The sequence below is a fragment of the Citrus clementina genome, unplaced genomic scaffold, assembly GCF_000493195.1.
Source record: "Citrus clementina cultivar Clemenules unplaced genomic scaffold, Citrus_clementina_v1.0 scaffold_1, whole genome shotgun sequence".
Classification (NCBI taxonomy): Eukaryota; Viridiplantae; Streptophyta; class Magnoliopsida; order Sapindales; family Rutaceae; genus Citrus; species Citrus x clementina.
In genome coordinates, this window is record NW_006263303.1 from 18021999 (window position 1) to 18041228 (window position 19230).

General features: G+C 34.9%; 1 protein-coding gene across 3 annotated transcripts; it reads right to left on the minus strand.

The window, feature by feature from the left end:
* Window positions 1-9750: 9750 nt before the first annotated feature.
* On the minus strand, window positions 9751-18614 carry LOC18053673 (nuclear/nucleolar GTPase 2). Of its 3 annotated transcripts, none has more exons than XM_024177530.1 (12): window positions 18212-18614; window positions 17807-17940; window positions 17368-17497; window positions 16989-17149; window positions 16221-16322; window positions 16026-16130; window positions 15539-15667; window positions 14928-15068; window positions 14415-14515; window positions 14109-14166; window positions 13699-13839; window positions 9751-10245 (listed from the first exon to the last, which is right to left on the minus strand). In XM_024177530.1, the coding sequence occupies exons 1-12, from the start codon at window positions 18438-18440 to the stop codon at window positions 9946-9948; spliced, it is 1731 nt and encodes a 576-aa protein (XP_024033298.1). In that variant the 5' UTR covers window positions 18441-18614; the 3' UTR covers window positions 9751-9945. The 3 variants fall into 3 exon arrangements, with proteins under 3 accessions (XP_024033298.1, XP_024033299.1, XP_006451916.1); XM_024177531.1 differs by having other exon boundaries at window positions 17807-17965; XM_006451853.2 differs by lacking the exon at window positions 9751-10245 and having other exon boundaries at window positions 13190-13839.
* Between the last annotated feature and the right edge of the window lie 616 nt (window positions 18615-19230).

The window sequence follows — 19230 nt, forward strand, 5'->3', positions numbered from 1 at the left end:
ATATATTAAAACATTTAATTTCAAGATATTTTACTTTAATTTCATAACATTTTATATTTACTTTTTGTTAAAAAAATTTACTTAGATATATTTTAGCCCACGTGCTATTGATGGCCCACGGGCCGCGTACTAGCCCACCAATGAACCGTGCTTATTACGTGCTTTTTCGCGTGCCGTGCTTTAAGGCCCGCGTGCCTAAAATTCAAGGCACGGCACGGCCCACGTGCGCGTCGTGCCGTGCCTCGTGCCTCACCGAAACGTGCTCGTGCCGTGCCGTGCCGTGCCACGTGCCGCCCGGCCCATTGGCCATCTTTAATGTGAACCACACAAATTGTGGGAATATTCTTTCTAATTCATGTACATCTATCAAGGAGAGATTAGCGTTCTACGTACACGTCACTTTCAAAGCGCTCCAATCAAATAAAGGCAAAATTAAAGAAAGCACTTAAACTCTACTTTTGATCACAAAGCACAACTAGGTTTCACATGCATCTGCTTATTAATTAATTGGGAGCCTCTAAGTTACAATAATTGTAACATTGGCCATCTTTAATGTGAACCACACAAATTGTGGGAATATTCTTTCTAATTCATGTACATCTATCAAGGAGAGATTAGCGTTCTACGTACACGTCACTTTCAAAGCGCTCCAATCAAATAAAGGCAAAATTAAAGAAAGCACTTAAACACTACTTTTGATCAGAAAGCACTATTGGGTTTCACATGCATCTGCTTATTAATTAATTGAGAGCCTCTAAGTTACAATAATAGTAACAAACATCCCTCATGTGAACCACACAAATTGTGGGAATCTTCTTTCTAATTCTTGTACATCTATCAAGGAGAGATTAGTGTTCTACGTACACGTCACTTTCAAAGCGCTCCAATCAAATAAAGGCAAAATTAAAGAAAGCATTTAAACACTACTTTTGATCAGAAAGCACTACTGGGTTTCACATGCATCTCCTTATTAATTAATTGAGAGCCTCTAAGTTACAATAATTGTAACATACATCCCTCATGTGAACTACACAAATTGTGGGAATCTTCTTTCTAATTTATAATTTTATTTATTAAAATCATGATATTTACTTATTCATTTAATAAATTATAAACATAAAAATTAGAATATTTATTTAAACTAAGATTTAATGATTTAAATTAATTTTTAAAAGTCTATGCTAAAAAATATATTAAAACATTTAATTTCAAGATATTTTACTTTAATTTCATAACATTTTATATTTACTTTTTGTTAAAAAAATTTACTTAGATATATTTTAGCCCACGTGCTATTGATGGCCCACGGGCCGCGTACTAGCCCACTAATAAACCGTGCTTATTACGTGCTTTTTCGCGTGCCGTGCTTTAAGGCCCGCGTGCCTAAAATTCAAGGCACGGCACGGCCCACGTGCGTGTCGTGCCGTGCCTCGTGCCTCACCGAAACGTGCTCGTGCCGTGCCGTGCCGTGCCACGTGCCGCCCGGCCCATTGGCCATCTTTAATGTGAACCACACAAATTGTGGGAATATTCTTTCTAATTCATGTACATCTATCAAGGAGAGATTAGCGTTCTACGTACACGTCACTTTCAAAGCGCTCCAATCAAATAAAGGCAAAATTAAAGAAAGCACTTAAACACTACTTTTGATCAGAAAGCACTACTAGGTTTCACATGCATCTGCTTATTAATTAATTGGGAGCCTCTAAGTTACAATATTTGTAACATACATCCCTCATGTGAACCACACAAATTGTAGGAATCTTCTTTCTAATTCTTGTACATCTATCAAGGAGAGATTAGCGTTCTACGTACACGTCACTTTCAAAGCGCTCCAATCAAATAAAGGCAAAATTAAAGAAAGCACTTAAACACTACTTTTGATCAGAAAGCACTATTGGGTTTCCCATGCATCTGCTTATTAATTAATTGAGAGCCTCTAAGTTACAATAATAGTAACAAACATCCCTCATGTGAACTACACAAATTGTGGGAATCTTCTTTCTAATTCATGTACATCTATCAAGGAGAGATTAGCGTTCTACGTACACGTCACTTTCAAAGCGCTCCAATCAAATAAAGGCAAAATTAAAGAAAGCACTTAAACACTACTTTTGATCAGAAAGCACTACTGGGTTTCACATGCATCTGCTTATTAATTAATTGGGAGCCTCTAAGTTACAATAATTGTAACATACATCCCTCATGTGAACTACACAAATTGTAGGAATCTTCTTTCTAATTCATGTACATCTATCAAGGAGAGATTAGTGGTCTACGTACACGTCACTTGCAAAGCGCTCCAATCAAATAAAGGAAAAATTAAAGAAAGCACTTAAACACTACTTTTGATCAGAAAGCACTACTGGGTTTCACATGCATCTGCTTATTAATTAATTGAGAGCCTCTAAGTTATAATAATTGTAACATACATCCCTCATGTGAACTACACAAATTGTGGGAATCTTCTTTCTAATTTATAATTTTATTTATTAAAATCATGATATTTACTTATTCATTTAATAAATTATAAACATAAAAATTAGAATATTTATTTAAACTAAGATTTAATGATTTAAATTAATTTTTAAAAGTCTATGCTAAAAAATATATTAAAACATTTAATTTCAAGATATTTTACTTTAATTTCATAACATTTTATATTTACTTTTTGTTAAAAAAATTTACTTAGATATATTTTAGCCCACGTGCTATTGATGGCCCACGGGCCGCGTACTAGCCCACTAATAAACCGTGCTTATTACGTGCTTTTTCGCGTGCCGTGCTTTAAGGCCCGCGTGCCTAAAATTCAAGGCACGGCACGGCCCACGTGCGTGTCGTGCCGTGCCTCGTGCCTCACCGAAACGTGCTCGTGCCGTGCCGTGCCGTGCCACGTGCCGCCCGGCCCATTGGCCATCTTTAATGTGAACCACACAAATTGTGGGAATATTCTTTCTAATTCATGTACATCTATCAAGGAGAGATTAGCGTTCTACGTACACGTCACTTTCAAAGCGCTCCAATCAAATAAAGGCAAAATTAAAGAAAGCACTTAAACACTACTTTTGATCAGAAAGCACTATTGGGTTTCACATGCATCTGCTTATTAATTAATTGAGAGCCTCTAAGTTACAATAATAGTAACAAACATCCCTCATGTGAACCACACAAATTGTGGGAATCTTCTTTCTAATTCTTGTACATCTATCAAGGAGAGATTAGTGTTCTACGTACACGTCACTTTCAAAGCGCTCCAATCAAATAAAGGCAAAATTAAAGAAAGCATTTAAACACTACTTTTGATCAGAAAGCACTACTGGGTTTCACATGCATCTCCTTATTAATTAATTGAGAGCCTCTAAGTTACAATAATTGTAACATACATCCCTCATGTGAACTACACAAATTGTGGGAATCTTCTTTCTAATTTATAATTTTATTTATTAAAATCATGATATTTACTTATTCATTTAATAAATTATAAACATAAAAATTAGAATATTTATTTAAACTAAGATTTAATGATTTAAATTAATTTTTAAAAGTCTATGCTAAAAAATATATTAAAACATTTAATTTCAAGATATTTTACTTTAATTTCATAACATTTTATATTTACTTTTTGTTAAAAAAATTTACTTAGATATATTTTAGCCCACGTGCTATTGATGGCCCACGGGCCGCGTACTAGCCCACCAATGAACCGTGCTTATTACGTGCTTTTTCGCGTGCCGTGCTTTAAGGCCCGCGTGCCTAAAATTCAAGGCACGGCACGGCCCACGTGCGTGTCGTGCCGTGCCTCGTGCCTCACCGAAACGTGCTCGTGCCGTGCCGTGCCGTGCCACGTGCCGCCCGGCCCATTGGCCATCTTTAATGTGAACCACACAAATTGTGGGAATCTTCTTTCTAATTCATGTACATCTATCAAGGAGAGATTAGCGTTCTACGTACACGTCACTTTCAAAGCGCTCCAAGCAAATTAAGGCAAAATTAAAGAAAGCACTTAAACACTACTTTTGATCACAAAGCTCAACTAGGTTTCACATGCATCTGCTTATTAATTAATTGGGAGCCTCTAAGTTACAATAATTGTAACATACATCCCTCATGTGAACCACACAAATTGTAGGAATCTTCTTTCTAATTCTTGTACATCTATCAAGGAGAGATTAGCGTTCTACGTACACGTCACTTTCAAAGCGCTCCAATCAAATAAAGGCAAAATTACAGAAAGCACTTAAACACTACTTTTGATCAGAAAGCACTATTGGGTTTCCCATGCATCTGCTTATTAATTAATTGAGAGCCTCTAAGTTACAATAATAGTAACAAACATCCCTCATGTGAACTACACAAATTGTGGGAATCTTCTTTCTAATTCATGTACATCTATCAAGGAGAGATTAGCGTTTTACGTACACGTCACTTTCAAAGCGCTCCAATCAAATAAAGGCAAAATTAAAGAAAGCACTTAAACACTACTTTTGATCAGAAAGCACTACTGGGTTTCACATGCATCTGCTTATTAATTAATTGGGAGCCTCTAAGTTACAATAATTGTAACATACATCCCTCATGTGAACCACACAAATTGTGGGAATCTTCTTTCTAATTCTTGTACATCTATCAAGGAGAGATTAGTGTTCTACGTACACGTCACTTTCAAAGCGCTCCAATCAAATAAAGTCAAAATTAAAGAAAGCATTTAAACACTACTTTTGATCAGAAAGCACTACTGGGTTTCACATGCATCTACTTATTAATTAATTGAGAGCCTCTAAGTTATAATAATTGTAACATACATCCCTCATGTGAACTACACAAATTGTGGGAATCTTCTTTCTAATTTATAATTTTATTTATTAAAATCATGATATTTACTTATTCATTTAATAAATTATAAACATAAAAATTAGAATATTTATTTAAACTAAGATTTAATGATTTAAATGAATTTTTAAAAGTCTATGCTAAAAAATATATTAAAACATTTAATTTCAAGATATTTTACTTTAATTTCATAACATTTTATATTTACTTTTTGTTAAAAAAATTTACTTAGATATATTTTAGCCCACGTGCTATTGATGGCCCACGGGCCGCGTACTAGCCCACCAATGAACCGTGCTTATTACGTCCTTTTTCGCGTGCCGTGCTTTAAGGCCCGCGTGCCTAAAATTCAAGGCACGGCACGGCCCACGTGCGTGTCGTGCCGTGCCTCGTGCCTCACCGAAACGTGCTCGTGCCGTGCCGTGCCGTGCCACGTGCCGCCCGGCCCATTGGCCATCTTTAATGTGAACCACACAAATTGTGGGAATCTTCTTTCTAATTCATGTACATCTATCAAGGAGAGATTAGCGTTCTACGTACACGTCACTTTCAAAGCGCTCCAATCAAATAAAGGCAAAATTAAAGAAAGCACTTAAACACTACTTTTGATCACAAAGCACTACTAGGTTTCACATGCATCTGCTTATTAATTAATTGGGAGCCTCTAAGTTACAATAATTGTAAAATACATCCCTCATGTGAACCACACAAATTGTAGGAATCTTCTTTCTAATTCTTGTACATCTATCAAGGAGAGATTAGCGTTCTACGTACACGTCACTTTCAAAGCGCTCCAATCAAATAAAGGCAAAATTAAAGAAAGCACTTAAACACTACTTTTGATCAGAAAGCACTATTGGGTTTCCCATGCATCTGCTTATTAATTAATTGAGAGCCTCTAAGTTACAATAATAGTAACAAACATCCCTCATGTGAACTACACAAATTGTGGGAATCTTCTTTCTAATTCATGTACATCTATCAAGGAGAGATTAGCGTTTTACGTACACGTCACTTTCAAAGCGCTCCAATCAAATAAAGGCAAAATTAAAGAAAGCACTTAAACACTACTTTTGATCAGAAAGCACTACTGGGTTTCACATGCATCTGCTTATTAATTAATTGGGAGCCTCTAAGTTACAATAATTGTAACATACATCCCTCATGTGAACCACACAAATTGTGGGAATCTTCTTTCTAATTCTTGTACATCTATCAAGGAGAGATTAGTGTTCTACGTACACGTCACTTTCAAAGCGCTCCAATCAAATAAAGTCAAAATTAAAGAAAGCATTTAAACACTACTTTTGATCAGAAAGCACTACTGGGTTTCACATGCATCTACTTATTAATTAATTGAGAGCCTCTAAGTTATAATAATTGTAACATACATCCCTCATGTGAACTACACAAATTGTGGGAATCTTCTTTCTAATTTATAATTTTATTTATTAAAATCATGATATTTACTTATTCATTTAATAAATTATAAACATAAAAATTAGAATATTTATTTAAACTAAGATTTAATGATTTAAATGAATTTTTAAAAGTCTATGCTAAAAAATATATTAAAACATTTAATTTCAAGATATTTTACTTTAATTTCATAACATTTTATATTTACTTTTTGTTAAAAAAATTTACTTAGATATATTTTAGCCCACGTGCTATTGATGGCCCACGGGCCGTGTACTAGCCCACCAATGAACCGTGCTTATTACGTGCTTTTTCGCGTGCCGTGCTTTAAGGCCCGCGTGCCTAAAATTCAAGGCACGGCACGGCCCACGTGCGTGTCGTGCCGTGCCTCGTGCCTCACCGAAACGTGCTCGTGCCGTGCCGTGCCGTGCCACGTGCCGCCCGGCCCATTGGCCATCTTTAATGTGAACCACACAAATTGTGGGAATCTTCTTTCTAATTCATGTACATCTATCAAGGAGAGATTAGCGTTCTACGTACACGTCACTTTCAAAGCGCTCCAATCAAATAAAGGCAAAATTAAAGAAAGCACTTAAACACTACTTTTGATCACAAAGCACTACTAGGTTTCACATGCATCTGCTTATTAATTAATTGGGAGCCTCTAAGTTACAATAATTGTAAAATACATCCCTCATGTGAACCACACAAATTGTAGGAATCTTCTTTCTAATTCTTGTACATCTATCAAGGAGAGATTAGCGTTCTACGTACACGTCACTTTCAAAGCGCTCCAATCAAATAAAGGCAAAATTAAAGAAAGCACTTAAACACTACTTTTGATCAGAAAGCACTATTGGGTTTCACATGCATCTGCTTATTAATTAGTTGGGAGCCTCTAAGTTACAATAATTGTAACATACATCCCTCATGTGAACCACACAAATTGTAGGAATCTTCTTTCTAATTCCTGTACATCTATCAAGGAGAGATTAGCGTTCTACGTACACGTCACTTGCAAAGCGCTCCAATCAAATAAAGGCAAAATTAAAGAAAGCACTTAAACACTACTTTTGATCAGAAAGCACTACTAGGTTTCACATGCATCTGCTTATTAATTAATTGGGAGCCTCTAAGTTACAATATTTGTAACATACATCCCTCATGTGAACCACACAAATTGTAGGAATCTTCTTTCTAATTCTTGTACATCTATCAAGGAGAGATTAGCGTTCTACGTACACGTCACTTTCAAAGCGCTCCAATCAAATAAAGGGAAAATTAAAGAAAGCACTTAAACACTACTTTTGATCAGAAAGCACTATTGGGTTTCCCATGCATCTGCTTATTAATTAATTGAGAGCCTCTAAGTTACAATAATAGTAACAAACATCCCTCATGTGAACTACACAAATTGTGGGAATCTTCTTTCTAATTCCTGTACATCTATCAAGGAGAGATTAGCGTTTTACGTACACGTCACTTTCAAAGCGCTCCAATCAAATAAAGGCAAAATTAAAGAAAGCACTTAAACACTACTTTTGATCAGAAAGCACTACTAGGTTTCACACGCATCTGCTTATTAATTAATTGAGAGCCTCTAAGTTACAATAATTGTAACATACATCCCTCATGTGAACCACACAAATTGTGAGAATCTTCTTTCTAATTCATGTACATCTATCAAGGAGAGATTAGCGTTCTACGTACACGTCACTTTCAAAGCGCTCCAATCAAATAAAGGCAAAATTAAAGAAAGCACTTAAACACTACTTTTGATCAGAAAGCACTACTAGGTTTCACACGCATCTGCTTATTAATTAATTGGGAGCCTCTAAGTTACAATAATTGTAACATACATCCCTCATGTGAACCACACAAATTGTGAGAATCTTCTTTCTAATTCATGTACATCTATCAAGGAGAGATTAGCGTTCTACGTACACGTCACTTTCAAAGCGCTCCAATCAAATAAAGGCAAAATTAAAGAAAGCACTTAAACACTACTTTTGATCAGAAAGCACTACTAGGTTTCACACGCATCTGCTTATTAATTAATTGAGAGCCTCTAAGTTACAATAATTGTAACATACATCCCTCATGTGAACCACACAAATTGTGAGAATCTTCTTTCTAATTCATGTACATCTATCAAGGAGAGATTAGCGTTCTACGTACACGTCACTTTCAAAGCGCTCCAATCAAATAAAGGCAAAATTAAAGAAAGCACTTAAACACTACTTTTGATCAGAAAGCACTACTAGGTTTCACACGCATCTGCTTATTAATTAATTGAGAGCCTCTAAGTTACAATAATTGTAACATACATCCCTCATGTGAACCACACAAATTGTGAGAATCTTCTTTCTAATTCATGTACATCTATCAAGGAGAGATTAGCGTTCTACGTACACGTCACTTTCAAAGCGCTCCAATCAAATAAAGGCAAAATTAAAGAAAGCACTTAAACACTACTTTTGATCAGAAAGCACTACTGGGTTTCACATGCATCTGCTTATTAATTAATTGGGAGCCTCTAAGTTACAATAATTGTAACATACATCCCTCATGTGAACCACACAAATTGTGGGAATCTTCTTTCTAATTCATGTACATCTATCAAGGAGAGATTAGCGTTCTACGTACACGTCACTTTCAAAGCGCTCCAAGCAAATAAAGGCAAAATTAAAGAAAGCACTTAAACACTACTTTTGATCACAAAGCACTATTGGGTTTCACATGCATCTGCTTATTAATTAATTGAGAGCCTCTAAGTTACAATAATAGTAACAAACATCCCTCATGTGAACCACACAAATTGTGGGAATCTTCTTTCTAATTCTTGTACATCTATCAAGGAGAGATTAGTGTTCTACGTACACGTCACTTTCAAAGCGCTCCAATCAAATAAAGGCAAAATTAAAGAAAGCATTTAAACACTACTTTTGATCAGAAAGCACTACTGAGTTTCACATGCAACTGTTTATTAATTAATTGAGAGCCTCTAAGTTACCACAATTTATTTGGTTTACATGAAGGATGTATGTTACAATTATTATAACTCAACATTTGTCTAATTAATTACTCGTAACCACCGCATACCATTCCCACAATTTGTGTGGTTCACATGAGGGATGTATGTTACAATTATTGTAACTTAACATTTGCCTAATTAATTACTCGTAACCACCGCATACCATTCCACATGCCATGCGACTTTAACTTAAGACAACGATGGCTGGTCGTCTAATTTTGGCCACTCGTGTCCCTTCTCGAAACTATATGACCGTCAAATAAACAGCTCTTCACAATCGAACGCAATCAACAAATAATACCAAATAAAAATCATCAAAATATAAACCACAGCTGCTCTGCACCTTCACCCAAAAATAATTTTTCATGAGATAGGCAATAACAGACCCATAACAAGAATTAAAAAAAAAAAAGATTTTAAATTAATATAAGCTACAAATAATATAACTTAATCACAGCCCTCTTTGGAAAAAACAGTTTCATATTAATCCTATTAATATTCCATAGTGATGAAGATTGAAACCGAATTGCACGTAGCTTAAACAATGTGATCTACTAGGATGAGATTTAAGGAAATTGACTACATTGACGAACTTACAATTCAACTTGTTGAAAACCAAAAAATAAAACAATTGTCCAAACTACAAAATTTTGATTTGCTTATTAATATAAAATAAAACAGCATGCAAAGCTGTTTTCTTTCTCCGAGTCACTTGCCGGGGGCTGATCTTCGTCAGATTCCGATTCTGAATCAGAGTCAGATGGCTGGTCAGATGCCTCCGACTCCGATGGCCGGTCAGATGCCTTGGCATCCATGTCTGGATGTTGATCTATTGTCCCATCCTTCAACTCGTTCTCGCCGAAGAGATCACTTTGAACAGGGACATTTCTTTGCTGCTGGGACGACATAACGCTAGCAATTACTTTGAGGGCTGCGGATGCCTGATTGTTATCGCCAACTGCCTCCTCGTTTAACCCTAGCATTTCTTTGCTGCTGGGACGACATAACGCTAGCAATGATTTTTTTCCTTTTCTTTTTTAATTATGAAACGGCGAAAAGAACGATGAGCCCTCACCAGAAACGACTTGGGGACTTTTAATTTTTCTTTTTCTTTTTTGAAATTTTTTTTTTTTATATAATTTTTTAATACTCCGTGTTTGCAGTACTGTAGTTTGCAGAGAGATCTGTGCAGTGCAGTTTTTAAACCACGTTAATGGAACTTCGTTTTAATTTGGCGGGATACGATGTCGTTTAGGGTGAATGGGTCTTTTTATATTATTTTATTTTTCATTTGGAAACTGATTTAAAAAAAAAAAAAAATCACCGCTTTTCTTGGTTAACCTGGAACATGCTGCATGCAGCAGCACACTCACCAGAAGAAGAATCTCACTAGATACAAAGAAGAAAGAACAGGTCCTTAATTAAAAAATAATAATAAATAATTCATTATTTTTTAAGAACATAAATTTCAATTCCTAATCTTCACCAATAACCATTTAGTTGAATTTTTTTGTAAACGTGACAGTTTATTTATTTGTTATTAATTTCAGACTTTAAGATTTATGAAATAGTATTTTAATTTTTATGCGTATTAGACTATTAGTCTCTATTTAATGTTATTAAAATAGGTTAGACATTATTGTTAGTATAGATTAGAATTAGCGATGGGTTAGGTGGGTTCTCTACAGAGGCGTAAAGTAAAAAAAAAAAACATAGTAAATATTATTAACTAAAATGATATATTACTTTGATTATTTATTTTTATAATAAGAAAACAATTAACGGGTTGTTGCACATTGAGAATTGATTTGACTTATATTCGTTAGACTTAGTATCACAAGTTGTGCAAATCATTACATGTGCTATGTGTTTTTTTTTTCTTTTTTTGGTAATGAATTGTATTATGCAATTAAGATTTCACATGGATGTAGGTCACCACTCCACTCACGAATTTAAACATTTGATGGTTTTAAGTATAGACTAATATTTTTTTAATAATATTTTAATTAATGTATTTTTTTAAGTTAAATATTGTAAGAAAATATGTTTTTAAACATTACTATCATTACTAATTATCTTATAATTAAAATTTATTTTTTTAGTTTAAAGAGTTATAAATAATAATATTGTATGTCAACTAATTCATTCATTATTAGTTTTTCTAAGGAAATAAATTGAATTCTTTACACTTTCAATTTTCAAAAATAATTTTTTATTTAATGTTAGAAATTTTTTACTTTTATTATTATTCTTTTTAATTTCTCTTAAAAAAAGTCTTATACTCTCATAAATCAATACACAAAAAATAAACAATGACTAAAATAATATAGAGCATTGATATTCGAACACCATGAACACTTAAAAAAAATGTAAGATTACTGATCATGCTACAGTATCATCATAGCACAAAAGACAACAGCATTATCATGCTATAATGATATCGTTTTTGTCCTGATGATTTTTTCTTGGCGTTCAAATATCATTTTTCAAAAATTTATTGCTCTCTTTTCGACAAAAAAAATTATTGCATTCAATTAAATTATTTTTTAAATTAAAAAAAAGTTTCTTGAAATACAAAGTACATAGTCCCATTACTGAATTCGTCATCTCAATTTTCTTGTTACTACCATTTCTTCTTAATTATCTATTTTTATAATAATTATGTAGAAGTAAAAGATACATTCTTGACTCCTTATTTTTGAATTTTTTTAAAATTTTCTTAATTATTGTTGAAATTCAAGTTGTAATTAAAGTAAAATAAAATTTAAGTGTTGAAACTGCTGATGTAAAGCCGCGGCAAGAAAAAAATTCTCTAAGATCTCAAATACTCTAAAGTGTTCCTGTCATTTATAGGGGAGTAAAGAATATTTTTTAAAAGTAAAATAAAGAGTGTAGATTGTTTAGGGGAAACATGTGATGCAACTGTGGTACCATGCTACAGTTGCATCCAGCCGTTGGATGTTAGTGGACCCTATCAATCCAAGTGCATCTAACGGCTGGATGCAACTGTGGCACGGTACTACAGTTGCACCGTAGCCTGATCGATTGTTTATTTTTTATTTTTTTTGTAAGTTTAGAACTATTAAGGGTATTTTGAAGGAGTATATCACAGACAAAACCTCTTGTTCAACACAAAGACAAAAAACAATAAGTCCTTGGGGGTTAATTAACATTTTAATTTCCACGGTTCCACCAGTTAGGCTTTTGAATTGACAAAATATCCTTTTGAATTGACAAAATAATAGTGAAAACGATGGCCGCTACTATATTTCTAATTCTTGTATATCTATCAAGGAGAGATTAGCGTTCTACGTACACATCATTTTCAAAGCCCTTTAATCAAATAAAGGCAAAATTAAACAGTATACGTCACTTTCAAAGCACTCCAATCAAATAAAGGCAAAATTAAATAAAACAATTCCTGTATATCTATCGAGAGATTAGTGTTCTACGTACACGTCACTTTCAAAACGCTTTAATCAAATAAAGACAAAATTAAAGAGTACTCGTCACGCTCCAATCAAATAAAAACAAAATTAAAGAAAACACTACTGAATTTCACATGCATCTGCCTATTAATTAATTACTCGTAACCACCGCATACCATTCCACATGCCATGCGACTTTAACTTAAGACAACAATGGCTGGTCGTCTAATTTTGGCCACTCGTGTCCCTTCTCGAAATTTTATGACCGTCAAAGAAATAGCTCTTCACAATCGAACACAATCAACAAATAATACCAAATAAAAATCATCAAAATATAAACAACAGCTGCCCTGCACCTTCACCCAAAAATAATTTTTCATGAGATAGGCAATAACAGACCCATAACAAGAATTAAAAAAAAAAAAATTTAAATTAATATAAGCTACAAATAATATAACCTAATCACAGCCCTCTTTGGAAAAACAGTTTCATATTAATCCTATTAATATTCCATAGTGATGAAGATTGAAACCGAATTGCACGTAGCTTAAACAGTGTGATCTACTAGGATGAGATTTAAGGAAATTGACTACATTGACGAACTTACAATTCAACTTGTTGAAAACCAAAAAATAAAACAATTACCCAAACTACAAAATTTTGATTTGCTTATTAATATAAAATAAAACAGCATGCAAAACTGTTTTCTTTCTCCTTTCATTATTTCTCTGAGTCACTTGCCGGGGGCTGATCTTCGTCAGATTCCGATTCTGAATCAGAGTCAGATGGCTGGTCAGATGCCTCCGATTCCGATGGCCGGTCAGATGCCTTGGCATCCGTGTCTGGATGTTGATCTATTGTCCCATCCTTCAACTCATTCTCGCCGAAGAGATCCCTTTGAACAGGGACATTTCTTTGCTGCTGGGACGACATAACGCTAGCAATTACTTTGAGGGCTGCGGATGCCTGATTGTTATCGCCAACTGCCTCCTCGTTTAACCCACATACATTGGGTTCCGCTGAAGAATCGTCTTCTTGATGAGGAGGAGGGACGAAGAAGGGAATCTTACCTCTCTGCCAGTCATGGAGGATCATCTTTGCCGCTGTCATGAAGTCAGGTTCGCCACCCTGGACACAATCCGTATAAAACATAAACTAAGAAACCGGTTCCTTATCCTTCAAAAAGTAAAGGAATGGAACTAAAATAGAATGACGTTGGTTTAATCCTAGTCCACTCACCACACTGAAACAGGTTTAATTCCTGCCCATCTTTAGTGTTCAAAATGAGTGCAAAGAATGAAAGTTTTCATATATCACAAATGTCCAACTGAAGCTAGATTTGTGATATGATCATAAAAAAATAAATACCAAGAAATGAAATGAAGAAACAAACACACCCTCAAAAGTTTGCCTGTTGATTTGCACAACTGAAGTAGAAAGTCATTTTCGTCAACCCTGCAACAGAAGCAAAAATAAAATTAGGTATAAATTTTAATTGCAAGATCCTAGCAGCGTAGCCAAATAACCAACCAAGGTTACCGGTTACACAGACCATCTGTTTCTATTGTAAAATTAGCCAAAAGTGCAAAATAAAATAAAGAATCATCATGGAATAGAAAAGGCAATCTTTGAAAGTACTCCTTCATCTATCTTAAATCCCTAAGGACTAGTATATGCTCATCATAGATGGAAAAGTGGCTCACCAATCTTTTATCTTATATGCTCTTTTAAGGTGCTCCTTCTTGACACGTTTTAGTACTTCTCCTATGTGTTCAGCAGCATCCTCCAAGTTTGTGACACGAACCTTGGAAGGGACAAGCACTCAACACAATAAATTTTCGGATAATATATTACAGATGCCAGCAGATCAAATGTGATAAGGTCATCACACAGAAACACTGAAAATGAAACGAATAAGCAAACAAAGAATAATACACATCTACTTTGAATGATTCAAATGAGTTAAGAAGGAAACAATGGTAATAAAGAAAACTTGGAACTTAAATCTCCATCCGAGGGAAAAAGATTCCGGGTGCATGGATTAAATGAATTAAAAATAGAATGATGGAAATAAAGTATTAGAAGAGAGATTAAGGACCGAGGAATGGGAATTGACATCTGACAGCCATTAACTAGCATGCATGCAAAACTGTAATAAAATACGTAATATTGTGTATCCTGAACGGTCATACACGAGAAGACAGACAAAAACATACCACTCCCTTCAGTACGATATCCGTTTCAGAGTCCTTGTTCTGGTAAACAACTCCAGGACAGTCAATCAAGAAGATCCTTTTCGTGAGTGTTATATACTGCCACACCTTAGTCTCCCCTGGAATAGGAGCAACCTTGCAGACCTAAGCAAAATTTAAAATGAACAACTGTATCGATTAAATGGACCTACTCAACTTGTTACATGAAAAGAATGGTAAATACAAATGCCATCCAGAATCCCAGATAGCTCAACATCATTACTAAAATACATGACTTCTAGCAACGCATAACATGCAACAGAGCACTAAAACCTAACATCCACTTTTTATGACAATTGTGCCGAAATAACACCATCTAACATCCATGAGGACAGACTTGAAATTAGCCACAACACAACTTGAACTCGGAACTGTTTAAATTCAATAGCAATCTACTTAAATGTCGCTCTGAAAATTTGATGTTCAAGCTTTCAAAAGATTAAGCAATCAACCTAATTCGCTTCCTCCATATAACCAAATTGATATTTGGCATCAGATCACCATTCACCAAAATAGAAAAGCAGTTGACAATAGAACCAGTACCATACAACAGAAGCAGGAAAGAAGAGAATTACATTCTTTGTACGCAGAGTGTTGATAACTGACGATTTTCCAACGTTAGGATACCCAACAAAACCAACAGATATTGCTTGCTTGTCACTCTTCAAGCGAGCAAATTGTCTCAGCACAGATAAAAGAGAACCCTGTGCAGAACAAATGGATTGTAAAAATTCAAACAGCAACTTCAAGATCATCAAATAAATTCAGTGCAGCAACAACATATAAAAGTTGTAAACATTTGGCAATCAATATTTTTGCCTTTTCAAGATTGTTTCATTTATCCCAAACCAGGACACAAGGCTGGCAAAATAGACATGGTTTCTCTAACATACAGAGAATAACAGAGAGAAAAGACACAGTAAATATATCATTGCAATTCAGAACAGGCTTGTACAATGGGAATCATGGAATTCTGAGTGGTGGAAAAGCATCTCTATATTCCACAATTATTGTGGTGTGTGCTTCTTTGCAAGTAAATCAAGTTATAACATTCGAAATTACCTTGCCAAAAGATTTATTGATGCTAGCATGGAATGCTAAACTTGGATATTCCTTTGATAAAACTCTAAGCCATCCTTTTGTAGCCCAGGCGGGAACAAGATCGCACTGAGATGAGAGAACTTTTAAAGTCAAGTCAATTTATGGAAAAATGATTCATTGATGATATCTAAAATGTTTACGAGAATTGCAAATGACCTTGTTTAACAGAAGAATCATGTGCTTATGTTTGCAATGCTCTTTTAGATGCCTCTCAAGATGATGACATCTTGTGCCTTGAGGGTCTCTAGCATCCAAAACCTGCAGGAAAAAGTTAAACAAAAACAAAATAAAAATAAGTTTTAACAGTTTTTTTTTTTTTGGTTTGGGGGCACAGGAGGATGTTTGTCTTAGAAATTACCAAAAAGGGAAGTGTATGATCAATCATGGCTAGCCAGGATATCGATAAAACATCTTGCAAACACGGTTACCTAAAACCAATGATCTTCCTCACCAGTGATCATCTTAAACATCACCTTGATAAATATCTCCTAGTTTCTTATATAAAACAATGAAAATTGTCCATGAGGATGAACATTATCACCTAATTGTAAGAAAAATCTTGAGCACACAATAAAAATTGCCTAAAAGGCAAGTGTATGATCTATCAAGGGTGGACAGAATATTGATAAAACTTATGGCGCATACAGACACCTACAACCAATCATCTTGCTCATCCAGTGATCACTTATACATCACATTAATAAATATCTTCTAGTTTCTCACATAAAACAATAAAAATTGTCTAACTGGAGGAACATCATCACCTAACTGTAGCCTGTATTTATTCTTAACCTCATAACAATTCATAGTAAAACCTATGACATGTTCATAGAGTAGTCAAAAGTACCACAAAAGGGTTCTTTTATTTTTTTTTCCACAAACTGTGAAAAAGAAGAAAAGCAGAGAAAAAGAAGAAAAGCAGACCTGGACAACAACATCCGACGAGTCTATTACTTTGTACAGTTCTCCCCATATACGTTTACTTTGACCCTTCTCAAACATTGTATGCCGAACAAGATCCCTAAATCCATCTCCCTCAACTCCTTCTGCTGATGTACTAGCATCATTCTTCTGCTCAAAGGCATCTAAGGAGTTAAAAGAACAAAAATTAATAATCATATACAATTCTAAAATCAAGAAAAAGAAAAGCAACAAAGGAAACCATATATTTTATCCCTTTAGTTTAGATTCACTCTATGTACAACAATTGACATGCAAGCCCTCAAACATGCAAAGACATACGAATAACAGGCAGATGTGTAATTCTATTGACCAACTAACAACAATAAGGATAATCATTTACCTTGAGAACCATCAGCTCTCTTAACTAAAGATTCGTAATCTGATGCCAATAACTTTGGCCTCTTCCTCTTTCCCTTAGGTCCAAAGGCATCTTGAAAAGGCTCGGTATCAAGGAGGTGAACTCTAGCTTGCTGTACATACATTGAAAAGGAAGGAAAAGCATATAAAAAATGAAAATCAACTTGGTAAGAAACTTATTAGAACGGAATATAACTGGATATTGATACCGTTAACCATATTCAAAACTATTAGCATAAAGCATCTGCCTCCCATGTGTTTAGTAAGATTTCTAATGAAGAGTTACATTCAATGAAAAAGCACATAAAACCCATATTTTAGACTTAATTGACAATGCATATTCACCTGAAGCTAAGATCAAACATAGAAATAACTAGGCATTCGCGCACACCTCAATAGATTTTGCAAATAGCAGTTCATACCTTCTGGTGATCATTTAGGAGAGAAAAGGGCAGTTTTTTCTCTCTCAAGATAACATTATAGCTACTAGACATATGGCTCTGTAGCTCTTCACGAAAGAACTCGAGCTGCTTCTGATTCACACAACGTGTGTTCCCTACACAGTTAAAAGAAGGGCAATTCTACAGAGCTTAAATCAGAATCGTTAATGCAACCTCAAAACAGAACTACTAGTGTGTTCGGGAATCTTTTTACAATGCTACCATACACTTTCAAGTAGCCAAACATCACAAAACAAATTAAATCAATGCTTCATTATGCTTCTTCAAAAGTGACTTTCTGAAAATTTCTTTTCATTTCATTTTTTTAACTCAAAAGTGGCATTTGCAGGAGTTGATTTAGCTCGAAAAATGCTTTCTACGACGTACCGAACCAGCGGCGGTCTGGCTGAATGCGAGTGTTGGGCAACTCCTTCGACTGAAACTCGTGCTGCAAAACTTTGCCCTTACGGTCGCGTTTCGGCCTCGTCTTGTACATATTGAGGCGGCGTACTGTCGACGCACTTCGGCTACCGCTTTTCCCGTCCGTACGATTCGCGTCCAGCGAGTGTTTCGGCTTGCCCGACACATTCACTTTCTTCTCTTTCGTCTTTGCCATTTTCGTTCACCGGTGAGTAAAGGCGACGAATTCCTGTAAGGAGGATGACGGAAGGCTGAGTAAATTGCGGCTTTCAGCTCTTGATGTAAGGGTGGCGCCAACTTGAGTTCTGAGTTTGCAGAAGTGGGCGGCTTGCTTTGCTAATTTGGGGCTAGGGTTTTTCCTTTTCTCATCCTTGACTTAATGATTTTAAAAAAAATAAAAATAAAAACCGCACGATATGACGGGTTCAGTTCCGGTTTGGATCAAGTTAAGCCCGGTTCGTTATTGTGAAATCGTAATAAACAAATAAGTTGGGGGCTGAAAAATCTGGTCGGAATTTCCATTTGTATTAATTATTGACTTTTTGACTTTCTTTCCAATAAAATTAAGCTCTGTTCATGTGTTTGTATTTTGGTATTTTAACTCAAATTTTTTATTTCAAGTTGTGACATACTAACTTTCATCAATTTAATGTAATTAAAATAATATATATTTAAAGTCAAAAGAAAATATTCTTATCTCAAAATAGAACTATATTTTATAGAAGGAGCTGCGGAGAGAAAATGCTTCTTTTTTAGGATTTTTTTTTTGAACAAATTTTATGGAGACAAGGTAAAACCTTTAACTTAGAGGATTAGAGTACGTGGTACAAACTATGGTTTCAATTTTCGAATCCCTCCTCGCCCACAATCCGTCCAAAAGGGAAAGCCCTTCTTTCTTGAGGTAGAAAAATCATGACTGAGATAGTGAACCAAAACTATGAAACTTTGGTGTACATTTTTTTTTTTTTTATCAAAATGGAGTAGCC

What these genes read in the sequence shown, in the direction of transcription:
- LOC18053673 (XM_024177530.1), bottom strand. Translation starts at nt 18,440, where the DNA reads ATGGCAAAGACGAAAGAGAAGAAAGTGAATGTGTCGGGCAAGCCGAAA. An exon ending in GAGAGCTGATGGTTCTCAAG is followed by an intron (nt 17,150 to 17,367) that starts GTAAATGATTAT and finishes TTAACTCCTTAG; the next exon opens with ATGCCTTTGAGCAGAAGAAT. An exon ending in ATATCGTACTGAAGGGAGTG is followed by an intron (nt 14,516 to 14,927) that starts GTATGTTTTTGT and finishes GTCCCTTCCAAG; the next exon opens with GTTCGTGTCACAAACTTGGA.